This window comes from Podarcis liolepis, assembly GCF_965112155.1.
Source record: "Podarcis liolepis genome assembly, chromosome: 7".
Lineage (NCBI taxonomy): Eukaryota > Metazoa > Chordata > Lepidosauria > Squamata > Lacertidae > Podarcis > Podarcis liolepis.
In genome coordinates this window covers 45,887,965-45,900,365 of record NC_139561.1, presented here as the reverse complement: position 1 = coordinate 45,900,365, position 12,401 = coordinate 45,887,965, and the positions used below count along the sequence as shown (strand labels likewise).

The 12,401-nt window shown below is 46.3% G+C and overlaps 1 protein-coding gene across 1 annotated transcript in view; it reads left to right on the top strand.

Moving 5' to 3' along the window:
• The first annotated feature begins 3,950 nt into the window (after positions 1-3,950).
• Positions 3,951-12,401, top strand: part of NFAT5 (nuclear factor of activated T cells 5) — a 65,018-nt gene continuing 56,567 nt past the window's right edge. The window contains exon 1 of the mRNA XM_083512464.1: positions 3,951-4,282. Within this exon, the coding sequence (XP_083368590.1) occupies positions 4,054-4,282 (229 nt within the window). The 5' untranslated portion in view covers positions 3,951-4,053. The remainder of the gene's footprint in view (positions 4,283-12,401) is intronic.

Below are 12,401 nucleotides of genomic sequence, written 5' to 3'. Positions count from 1 at the left end.
GCTTCTGCTCTTAATGCCCTATTTGAGCGTAAAACTCCAAGAAGCTGGTGTGGTACGAAGCTAGTGGCCCTTTCGCCAACTTTGTACCAGAAAAGCTTGCTATGTTCTAAGTGCAAGCAAGTTGGTATCAACACTGAGGGAGAGAAGGAAGCTGAAGGAAATTGTGCCTCTAGGGTTGAAACAAGAGATGAGGATACCTTTTAGGTTTGTGCTTTTTCATTTGCTCTGAAGCCTGAAACAATGCAAGCAAGCAGCACAAGACAGGCATTGTGCTGGGATAATTCCCTTCCTTCTCACATACTCCCTCTAATTTTGCCTTAAGTTTGAATGTACTGTGTTAAGGGGAAGGACAGCCATGAAGCTAAAGTTATCCACTAAGATAATTTTGATGTTGCCTTTCTTCATGGGAGGTCAAGAACTATAGCTTCTTAAAGGAAATTTCGGCAACATAAGTAACTTCTAGTGTAAAACTAGTGGCTTGTCTTGAGATTGCAGTTTTCTATTGGATAACTTTGGGGGTTTAGAGTAGTTCATTTATGGCTCTGAACCCCTCAGGCCTAAGCACTGAATAAACCCAGTTCTTAGTATAATCTTCAGTTACATATCTTGACAGTTTGAAACTCACCCTCCAGGGTTTTTCTCTTGTCTGTTACTAGGCTGTCCACAGTCCTCACTGGTTTGACTGTTTGCTGAGATCAAGGCTGTTTTTGCTAAGGTCAGGTGACTTACACTGTTTTGGAAAGAGTCTCGTAAACAGATATGCATAATCATGTTTCTTTAAAATTAGTTTTCTAGCAATGTTTGGTCAACAGTTTTTTGCCTACATATATATCTGAGAGAACATAAAAAAGCCTTAAAAACATCAATGCAAAAAGAAGAAAAAATGCAGCCAGCAGTTAAATTGGTTCTATGGGCGATTCTCTGAAGGCTGGCTGACAGGCTTGGGTCTGTTCTTGTGTCTGTTGAATTTAGATGATAAGGGAGCTAGATATATGCATGTATCTCAGTTCTCCCTCGCTGTAAATCCAAGGTTCAGATCTTGTTGTCTTGGAAACTAATCTGTCTGGAATAGCAGTTATGATGGTAAACACTCAAGAAGCTGTCTGGTTCTGAGGAGGGGGTTGGAGTGCAGACATTCTACATGTTCAGGGTTCCTTTCTTAAAACCCTGAGCCTGTGTTAAAAGTTGTCATTGACTATGTTAGTTGAACTTGCTGTTGCTGTTGCTGTTGCACCAGCATCTTAGAAATTAATTTTTTCATTTCCCAAAGGTGATCCCGAAGACAATTATAAATCTGGTTGAATTTGTGCAGGCTAACCTGCCTGGTTTATATCCACAAGACATTTTTTTAAACTTGATTTTTATTGATTTGTCAAGGAAGGAAATCCCAAAACAAAAATACAGGAACACCAGAGAACCCGAAGAAGAGGAAAAACAATTGAGACAGAGGAAAAACCTGTCACATAGCAATATAAATGACCATGACAGAATATATATATGTATCATAGAATTGTAGTGTTGGAAGGGACCCTGCGGGTCGTTTAGTCCAATCCCCTGCAATGCTGGAATCACAACACGTGGTCCCCCATCCTATTTGAAACCATACTGGACGCTGCTCAGCTTTGCAAATGTGCTAGCAGTTTTATTGTTGCACCACTATTGTTAAAAAGTGTTGCAGTGTGAAATGCTCTTGTTCAGGTTTCCACTCATTCCCTTCCATTCCTCCAAAGAGCCAACCAGCATTCTGTGCCCCCACAGCATGCTCAAATCTCACTAAGCTCTTCTGGGGGCTTTCTCCCCCTTTATTTATATTTTTATAAAAGGGTTTTGTGTTAGTTTTATACATCCCCCCCTTGCATTTCTGCATACAGTGGTACCTCTGGATACGAACAGGATCCGTTCTGGAGTCCTGTTCGCATCCAGAAGCAAACGTAACTAGCAATGGCACGTCTGCGCGTGCCGCTTTTCGCCGTTTTTGCGCATGCGCGTGGCGTCATTTTGAGCGCCTGCGCAAGCGGCGAAACCCAGAAGTAACACACTCCGTTACTTCCGGGTTGCCGCGGAGCGCAACTCGAATGCGCTCAACCTGAAGCACATTCAACCCGAGGTATGACTGTATTTTAAGATTACCCCACACCTGCAGGTACCTCCCTCGGATGGTGCTATTCTGCCTACAAAATGTCTGGTGGCTGGATAATGAATTCACTAGTAGTCTATATAAATGGAGCCCCCACAAAAAGGGTGTGTAAGTGTGGAGCCTTCAAACCCCTCCTTTCCAAGACAGGAAGTTGTCCAAAGTGAGGCAGTGAGAGTATGAAGGAACAGGTGCCTGGTGTCAGCTGGGAAGGGAGGAAGGGAACTGGCAGGTGCCTTCATATTTGTGGTTCTCTTCTGTCCTCCACTCTATTCCATCTCCCACTTTCTCTCAACAAAACTAGCTGTTTTGTTGTGGCGGAAGCTTTTATGAACAATAACCCACTCTACTTCCCACTTCAGTGTGGCTCTTGCTGCTTTTATTACACGTGTGATGGTACCAAGAGAACTGAACTGAAATTAGGCAGAGGTTGCCAATTTATTGCCCTCCAGATGTTTTGGACTAGAAGTCAAATCAGTCCCAGCCCACATGCCCAATGGTCAGGAATGATGGGAGTTGCAGTCCAGAACACCAGAAGAGTGTAATGCTGGCTACCCTTGGAATACAGGGTGATTATAATGGTTGGTGAAATTTGGGTTTTGGTTCCCATCGCAAGGCCCCTGTAACTCTTCATTTTTTCCTCATTAGCCACCAGCCCTGCCTGACTTGAGTGCTGTTGGGACACTATGGGGGAAACCTATTTCAGGGAAGAAAATGGAGCTCTTCTCCCTCTCTTCTGACCCTGTTTCGTTGAAGGGGGGAGGGGAGGGCCACAGCTCAGGGGAGAAGCATCTGCTTTGCATGCATCCCTGATGGCATCTTGAGGCAGGGCTAGGAAAATCCCATCTGAAACCATGGACAGCAGCTGCAAGTTGGTGTAAGTTGCTGCAAGTTGGTGCAAAACTTAGCAAGGCGGACCAAAAGATTTGATTTTGGATAAGACAGCTTCCTGTGCTTGGTCTTGGTGTTGCTATGCTATGGAGTAGTAAGTGGGCAGTCCTCAAGAAGAAAAGTGACTACTCAAGTTAGCTCTGTTACTTAAAGGAAAACAAAGGCGCAAAGCAAGCTTGGCACCATCCTCAGTACTGGGTTGTTTTGTTTCTCTCTCCAACTGCCCTGGGGGCAAGTTCTGTGCTGCAAAGAGATAACTAAAATGATGAGGGAGTTTGAGCTCCTTCCTTATTATTTATTAAATTTGTATACTGCCCTTCACCTGAAGATCACGTCGGTAAACAACATAAAAATACAAAATGAGAACACTAAGTGCATAATAAAACCCAAAATCTAACTCAACAAACACAAGGAGGCACACAAAGAAGGGCCGCATGATGATCGCAGGGGCCAGGTAGGTTCATATGGAGAGAGGCACTCCTTAAGGTATTGTGCTCCTAAGACATTTAGGGCTTTATAGGGGAAAACCAGCACTTTGAGTTGGGCCTGGAAACCTAGTTGACAGAGCAGTCGGGCCAGGATCGGGATGCCGCTGACCAAGTTCGCAAGCAACAGCTCAGCCTCTTCTTCCCCTCCCATGAGGGAACGAAGCGGCAGCAGGAGGAGAAGCCCCTCTGGACACCACTTTGCCCCCTCGAGGAGAAAGAAGTGGCGGCGGCAGCAGTCTGGCGGTCCTGGCCACCGAAAGCGGCGTTTGCCTGGGGTGGGGAAGCGTCTTCGTTCCCCGCGTTGCTCAAGGTCAGACAGCTCTGCTCGTCTGCTCTGGGGGGCAAGAGCAGCCCCTCTCGTGGGGCTTGTAGCGGGAGGGCGGCAGCAGGACACAGTGTGCGCCCCCCCTTCCGCCCCGGTGTTGGTGCCAAGTGGCCATTAATCCGCAGGCCCGTGGCCCGGACTGCGCAATAAATACCTGTTGCCGGGGAGGAGGGAAGGGCGCCACGCGGCTGAGCTCCTCCCCCCGGGGGAAACCGATGGTCCCCAGCTCCGAACGCGGCCGAGCAGAGGAGCGCGCGAGCCCCGAGCAGCTGAGACGCCCTTCTGCCCGTCCGTCGAGCAGGCTGGACCCGCGCAGGCGCCCCTGGCACGACGTGGCCGCCATGCGCTCCATGCTGGCGGACGAGAGCGCCTTCTGCGCCGCGCCGCTGCACGACTGGCCGTGGAGCGCCTTCGGAGGGAGAGCCGTCGCCGCCGCCCCCCCAGGTAAGCCGGCCCAGGGCTGGAGCGAGCAAGCCACGGAAAGAGCCTCTGGGCTCCGGCCCTTCCACCAAGGCAGCGCCTGCCTTTGCTTTGCGGCGCCCGAAAGACGTCGGGAGTCAGGCTGCTGGGTTCCAGCTAACCCAGTCTTGTCCACGCTCACCGGCAGCGGTTAACTTCTCCAGACTTCCGGGCACCGGGGAAAGTCTTCCCCAGTCCGGTCTGGATGGAGCCGGGGGACCGCCTACGTGAACACCTCGGCCGCGGTCCTTCCTCAGAACAGTTTTTTTCCAAGAAGAGCGCTTCCTGCTGTCCGAAGCGCTACTGCCCCCGAGGGAACGGCTCTGGGCCGCGGGAGTTGCAGGGCGTTCCGTGCCCCTGGCCCACCTTGTAGCTGTCCCGACGAGGCCCGCTCCCTCGAGTTTCCTTGGCTCAGCGCCGCTCCCACCCTCTCTCAAGCCCGAGTGCTTCGGAGAGGGCTGTAAAAGGAGACTCCCCGGGGGGTTCCTGCTCTTCATCCAGAATCCATCTCTGGGAGTGGGGGGGGGGTCATTGAAACGCCCTCCTCGGAGACTCCTTCGCCAAGCCACCCAAGGGGGCTCGATGTGACGCCTTTGCTCAGGATCAGCCACGAAACGTGGCCACCTAGCTTCTTGCTGGGCTAATTTAATGCGGGGTTAAAGACCAGTCAGATAGAGCAGCCAGGAGGAAACGCCAATGGATAAGGCTACCAAAATAGGAGGGGAGGGTGAGCAACGACTCGAGCAAAACCTGGCTCGAGTCGCCCTTAATAAAAGATCTTTGCAGCTATAATGTTGTCTAGGACAAACTTTAGATTCAAACCCACCCCCACCCAAATCAAAAACATGTATCCATGAATGTCAGTTTTTTTCTTTTAGCAATGAGGTGCAGGTATATTTTAAAGTGCAGCAGCTCATCCATGAAGTGCCCTCTATCAAGCCACACACTATCCTCAACAAGAGTCCCAAAATGCAGGCAGTTGTGTAAAGACGCGCTTCTTTACAAAATTTAAGGAAGAGTAACTTGTAGCACATGACAACTGCTGTCCAAGGCATATCTACCTGGAAGTCAGATTTGTTGAATACGGTTCTGACTGCAGGAGCCTTAGCAAAAGATCTTCAACCAGCAACTTTAAGCTTTTAATTAGAAATGCAATCTTGCAAAGGAGTGCTACAGCCCTGCATGTCCTCAAGAGATTTGGTAGTTATAGCAATAGCATTTGATGGGAGTGGGGTCTGTGGTCCACCCCATTCTATTCTGAAAGTCACTCCCCACACCCCACCAATCTAATTGCTTGCCAGGGAGAGGATTGCAGGTTGGTGTTCTCTTTCATGCTATCAAAACTGAACATTTTTCTGATATGTAGAGGAGGGAAATGCGAAGCCCTGACATTGTTTAAAATTTAGATGTAGCCAATGGCCTGTGGAGCACCAAGTAGTTTCAGAGTCAGGTTACCTGTTCAGGGGTGATTTTATCCACAGTGGAGTGACTGACATATGCATGGATTTCAGATCATTTTGTAGTTGAATATTAGATCTTACAAAGCACATGTGGATAGTTCTTGAAGTTCTGTTATCATTTTTAACATGGCTGTAGCTAAACTCCGGAGAGTCATGGGGTAGAACAGATTTGATTTCTGGTCTCATCATTTGATTAATGCAGCTTGATAGGACTGAGCTGTGAGTAATTGGAGTGCAAAAGTTATATGATGCTAGTCCTGTAATTTTTAATATGTTTTTATTTTTGGTTGGTTGGGTGGGACTGTCACAAACAAATGAGAGCGAGAACAGGCAGTGGGTATGTTGAGCTGAAAACCTTCTCTTTCCACATTATTCAGGGTTTCTGAAATATTCCATCATACCTGCTATGTAACAACCAACAAAACCCCTAACTGAAACAAATCACAGAATTAATTGAGACAATCTGGCACCTTATTTTATAATACCAGAATATTTCCAGGAACAACAAAGGCTGTAATAAGGGAGTACTATATAAAACAGCTTCTTCTCTAATCCCCTGGCTCCAAAATACATATTTCTCTCCTCTCTGTTCCGTCACCTGAATACATTCTCTCGACCTTCAGAGCTTTTTCTAATAAAGGCAATGTCCTCAAACTCTTCTGTATGTGTCTGTTTGTATTCAACATTTTTTTGGGGGGGGGGTGTGTGCACATTGTGGCAACTTTCTTGATGCCTTAAGAGAAACAGGGGCACTTTTTACTATGACAAAGGTCCCTGTGCACCTCAACTTTGTATTTATTGCTAATCTGTAAGGCATGGCTAGGAACAGCTGGTGCTGTAACCTCGGACACAAGTACTAAGAAGTGTGTGAGCTCATGCAAAATATCTTGGGAAGAGCTAGCGAGGCCTGGCATTTCCCTGTTTTGATGCTCAGGTTCAAAGACAGCCACTATGGTGCAAGGACTGAGTGTAGAACTTTAGAGTGAGAAGACCTGGGTTCAAATCCTGGTTCAACCAGAAAGCTCACTCTCTGTCTAACCTACTTTGAGAGGGCCATTGTGAAAAGGGGATTGAAATTATGTGGCTGTGGTGTCAGCATTGTTTGTCTGCATATGCAACTCAAGGTCAGTATCCTGGGGTGGCAGAGATTTTTTTTAGAGAGGGCAGCAATGAGTCCAAGAGGTACATTCCAGAATTTGTTGCAACAAACTTGGGACACAGCCCTTGAATCATGTGTTACACCCCAGCATCCTCTTGCTTGGTCAGTCTCACAGGGCTATAGCAAAGATGAATGCTTGCAAAGGTGTTTCTCCAGTAAGTAAACAGCAGTGGCAGCGGCAGCAGCAGCAACAACAACAACAACAACAAGAAGAACTTGGAAGAACATTACCTTATGGGGTGGCATACAAATATTGTTACTAAGTAGTCATACCTCGGGATGAATACGCTTCAGCTTAAATATTTTTGGATTGCACTCCGCGGCGACCCGGAAGTAATGGAGCGCGTTACTTCTGGGTTTTGTTGCTCGCACATGCGCAGACGCTCAAAATGATGTCATGCGCATGCGTGGAAGTGGCGAAACGCGACCATGCAGTCGCGTCTTACATTTGCTTCAGGATGCGAATGGGGCTCCAGAACGGATCCCGTTCGCATCCAGAGATACCACTGTAAATAATATCACACAGCTCAGCTTGTTAGAGCGTGGTGCTGATAATGCCAAGGTTGCAGGTTTGATCCCTGTATGGGACAGCTGCATATTCCTGCATTGCAGGGGGTTGGACTAGATGATCCTCAGGGTCCCATCACACTCTACAATTCTATGATTTAATAAAAATAAAAGTTATTTTAATACAGGGTTGGTAGTTCACATGACCCTGCACAGAGTTAAATGGACAGTACCTGTCCCAATGAGCTTATGGTTTAAGGCAGAGGTTTTCAACCTTTTTGGGTCCATGCCTCCCTTGACCAACTACATTCTTTTTGTGGCAACCTGTGGGGCTCAGGAGCCCAGTTGCATCACCCCTTGCCTCCCGAGCTGACAGCACCTCACCCTTTTTCAAACACCCTCCCTTGTGGAGTGTTCCCTCAGCCTCCTCTCTTCTCTCCTTGGGAGTCCTCTGGGGAGCCACTGCTGCCGCCCCTGGTCCCTGAGCTAAAAGAGAGGTGCCTCCTCACAGTGCCCCACAGAGGCCTGGGAAGCACCCCCTGACCAGCCCCAGAGGCACCATTCACCTGGGGAGCTTGTAGCCAGGGCGGCAACAAACAGCCACACAAGCCTTTGGGAGGCAGAGACCCGAGAGGGCACCAGAGGATGGAGGGGAGGCAAGAGGGACAGAGGCCCGTAGCACCCCTGACCATCATTCAAGGGTGCCACAGGACACTGGTTGAAAAGCCCTGGTTTAAGGCATCCTCCACCCAGGTATGTAGGAGGCATTAACACAGTTCAAGGACACCTTCCAGCTGAACACAGCTGGAGGGCGCTGTGGCTTGGGTGCTGTCCAAAGGGCCAGGTGGAGGGTTGCATTTGGCCTTGAGGCCTGAGCTTCCCCACTTCTGATGTAGATGCTGGCCTCTATTCAGAGGGGATATGGTTCTACAGGAAGGGGGCTACCCCAGAGAAGTTCCTCCTTCTGACCACCTCTGCAAATCACCGCATGACCAGGAGGGTCTTATCCAACAATCCTAGTGAGTGGGCAGGAAACCCTCCCTGGCTTGTGGGAGGTCTTTCTTTGTGCAAGGGGCATATTGCACTAGCCTTGTGCAAGCAATTCCAGTCAGTGGGGAAGAGAGGAGGCCAAAGGCCCCAGTGTGGCTCATTTACTGCCTGCTTTTATATTGACTGGTGCTTCTGTTGCCACTTAAGGATTTTACTGTATGCTTTCCATGTCAGAACCAGGAACCAGGAAACCACAACTGGGGGTGTAAAAAGCAGTAAATGAGATCTTTAAAAGACTGTTGTTGCTGGTGGTGGTGGTGGTAGGGACCCGTCTTTATGGTATTACAAAACTTTTAAAGGCCTGCTTCAATAAAACACTGTTTAAAGGCAGCTGATAACGCTGTCGTAAGGAGAATATTGCCCTTGGTTATGAAAATGGTATGTATTTCCACAGCTACTGTATAATGGACTGAGGCCAGCTGAAATAAATATACGGGGGGGGGGGGCAGAGGTGATGGGATGGTGGCAGCTCTGGAGCATTACCTAGATGCGCTGGAACATCAGAGAAAAGTCCCAGGGATATAGAATAAGAGAGAACAAGAAAATGCAGCTATTTGAGGGGTTTATAAGCCACAGACAGGCTACAGAGCAAGGAAAGTGAAACTAGGGAAGAATTACCGTAGTTGGGTTATAAGCAGATATAAAGGTTAGTAATCCCAGTGGCAAGCCAGGAGAGCAAAAAGGAGAAGACAAAGTGTAGGCAAGGAAACCACTACCTTTGAGAAAATCTTAGGAGCTATAGGTAGGAAAGGCTATGCTAAGAAAAGCAGGCTAGCACACAAGTCCTGATATAATATTGGTGCCTAAGCTCAACGGGTGAAAGTCCCACCAGGTGGTCCCTAACAAAAAGAGACAACTTGCAGCTCCAAGGCTCCTGGGGACCTTAAGGAATACAATTATGACAGCAGTCTTTCTAAATATGATACCCTCCACATGTTTTGGACTACAACTCCCATGCTGGCTGGAACTTAGTAGTCCAAAGCATTGGGAGGGCACAAGTTTTGGGAAAGCTGGTCCTAGCTGTTCTAGGAAAATAGGGAAGGGAAATAGGGACTTTGGGGAAATAAAGGATAAGTGGGTGGCAAGACAGAAGGAGGGGCAGAGAGAAGCACTTCTGGACACCTGAAAGGTATAGCACTAGCATCGGTTTTTGTACTTGACCAATTCAAAATTTAATTGCATAAATTATTTCCTGGCTAGTGTGACACACCAACGGTAAAGGCACTTCCACATGTTGCACCTCAAAGTTAGAACACTAGCAGGGCTTTCAGTGTGGGTGCCACTGTTCTGTGGAACAGCATTTTTGTTGAGAGGCAACAGGCGCTCACTATCTGCACTTTTCCAGAAACTGGTGATATTTTTATTCTGACAAGCCTTCCCGTCTGGATGAATACATCTCTGCCACAAGTGTCCATTTTGTATTTTTTAAAAAAATATTTGTTTTATTCTGTATATTACCAAGATATATGTTTCATATATACCATTTACAGATATGGAAAGCAATATAACAACAACAACAACAACAACAAATGGGAATAGTGCTGGTAGGCTGAATTTGGATTCCCTTGGTCTGAGGGTCCCCGCACCTGCTTTAATTCCTCCCTCAGTGAAGGTTAAAAGACTGCTAAGGATCGTAAAATGGAAGCAGCATTTTGTGTAAACGCATCTCTATTCCTGGAAGGCTCTTGACCGCTCATCACAAAAGAACTGACACCCCACTCTTCGCGTCAAGTTCTAGCAATAGAGAACACACAGTACTGTAGTAGGTGATCTCCATAGATGTAGGGTTTTTATAAAAAAGAAAAAAACACTGTACACAGAACTATAGCAGCAGCTCTTTGGGTTCTGCACAAAGGCATTGTTAGCTTTGTTTCACAAGTCCACCACTGTCCTTCCTCTAAGGATGCCACGAGGGGAAAAGGCGGCAACACAACAAAGGCCCTGCCAAGCTTAGCAACAAGTCAGGAAGTGCCAGCATGGCCTGGGGTCACCGGAGCAGTTGACAGATGCACATTATTTTCCAGTTACTATTGGAAAATAATCAACTGCCTCGCTCCAGCTAGTGGTATATTAAGGAAACACCTGCTTATTCTCCCCCCCCCAATTTGATTAAAATAACGACTGGCTTAAATTGTTAATTGGCTCATCCCAATTAATTTCCTGCCTTTTGTATGACATGCATGCACTATTTCCATCATAAGGCAAACATTCAAGTTGCTCTTGGTTTTATCTTATATGTACTTGCTAATAATTATACAAATAGGATTGTAATGTTTTTGAAAAGCAATTAAAATGGAAGAGAGGAAACTTTTCCTATTCTGAATCAGGTCATTGGTCCATCTAGTTTAATACTGTTTACACTAGGTGTGGGGGACCTTTGGCCCTCCAAATGTTGCTGAACTATCAGCCCCAGTGAGTATGGCACATTTCCCTTACCTGCTTAACAATTTAGAATAATTTGAGGTTTTTAATGATAAAAAGTGATGTCTAACAGTCCAGTCCTGATCCTCATCAGCATGTTGAATTGAAATGGGTGTGTGGAGCAGGGTTAGAAACATACAAGACTGGCATCCCTCATGGGAATGTCACTAATCTAAGACAATGTAAAATATTCCACAACAAAGATTAAAATGGCATTAAAAATGGACTCTCTAAACAGCTTTCAGGAGAAAGTAACATCAGCAGTGTTAGAATGGCATCAAGTTGTTTTATTGTGCGTGCTGTAGCATTTGTTTCTTTCTCTCAGTTACAGACACAGTTTTTGTGTGTATGTCTAAGCTTAAGAACAAGCGATCGAGGACGAAGAGGAAAGCTGGGGGAAAATGCAGCCTCCCAAAGTGCGGAGGAGGCTGAGAAAAAGGGCAACAAAAATGAAAAGCCTTCTGAATGAAGGCAGATTGGAAAGATTGGATTTGTTTCTTTTAGAAAGAACAAGTGGGGTGGAGAGAAGAATGGCATGAAGAAAACTGATTATCTCCTACAATCATGGGAACATTTTCAGAAAATGAATAATGGCAAAATTCACAACTGATAAGAAGAAATATTTTCCCTGTGGTACTTAACTGGAATGCAGTAGATTCATGGCTGTGTTGGGTGTAATTGAGGCCAAGGATTTGGTGAGGAAAAAGTAGATTCCAGAATGGCAAGAATCAAGACAGCTAGGAGACTTAACACATTCACATTTTGGATGGTTTGCATACCCACACGAACTTTTTCTGTACTCTGGAACTGAACTAGAAGTGCAGGAAATTAGGCAAAGGAGGTGCCTCTTGTCACACACAAAGTATGTGTGTGCACATGTGACTCAACCATACAGAGTATGTGGTCTGTAGTCATCTCCTGTCTGCGGTTTAAACAGACTAGGGCTGGCATAGCTGACGTCCTGGGGGAAGTTGGAATGCACATCCCCCTCACTTTCTCCAAAAGCCACTTCCTTCACCTGACAAGTGGTGGTGCTCATGATAGGAAACCTGTCTATATCCCTATTCTTGGCCAGACCCAATAGGATGGTTTGGACCTGATTTAATAATACTTGCATACCAAAGTAAACGATAGAATACGGTTGTTTTTCAGTGTTTGCACTCTTCTTATTTCTTTAAAAATAATTTACATACTGCTTATCATTTCAAAAATCTTTGAGCAGTTTACTGTGAAAAACAAGCAATATATTAAAACAAAACCACAACCTGAAACCAGTTAATCTGAAATATAAAAATACAGAAAGCATATAAAGAGAAAATAAAACAGAAATCCAGAAGATTCAGACATGTAGAACAGGGTCAAAACCATAAAACAATCACTGGTGATAGTGGAAGAGAAGTGACTCTGGTTTCAGAATATGGAGTCAACAACCGTCATGTTGTTTACCTGCATGAAGTATTACTCAAACCCAGTATGACAACTTCCACCTTCTTGATAGCTTGCCTGC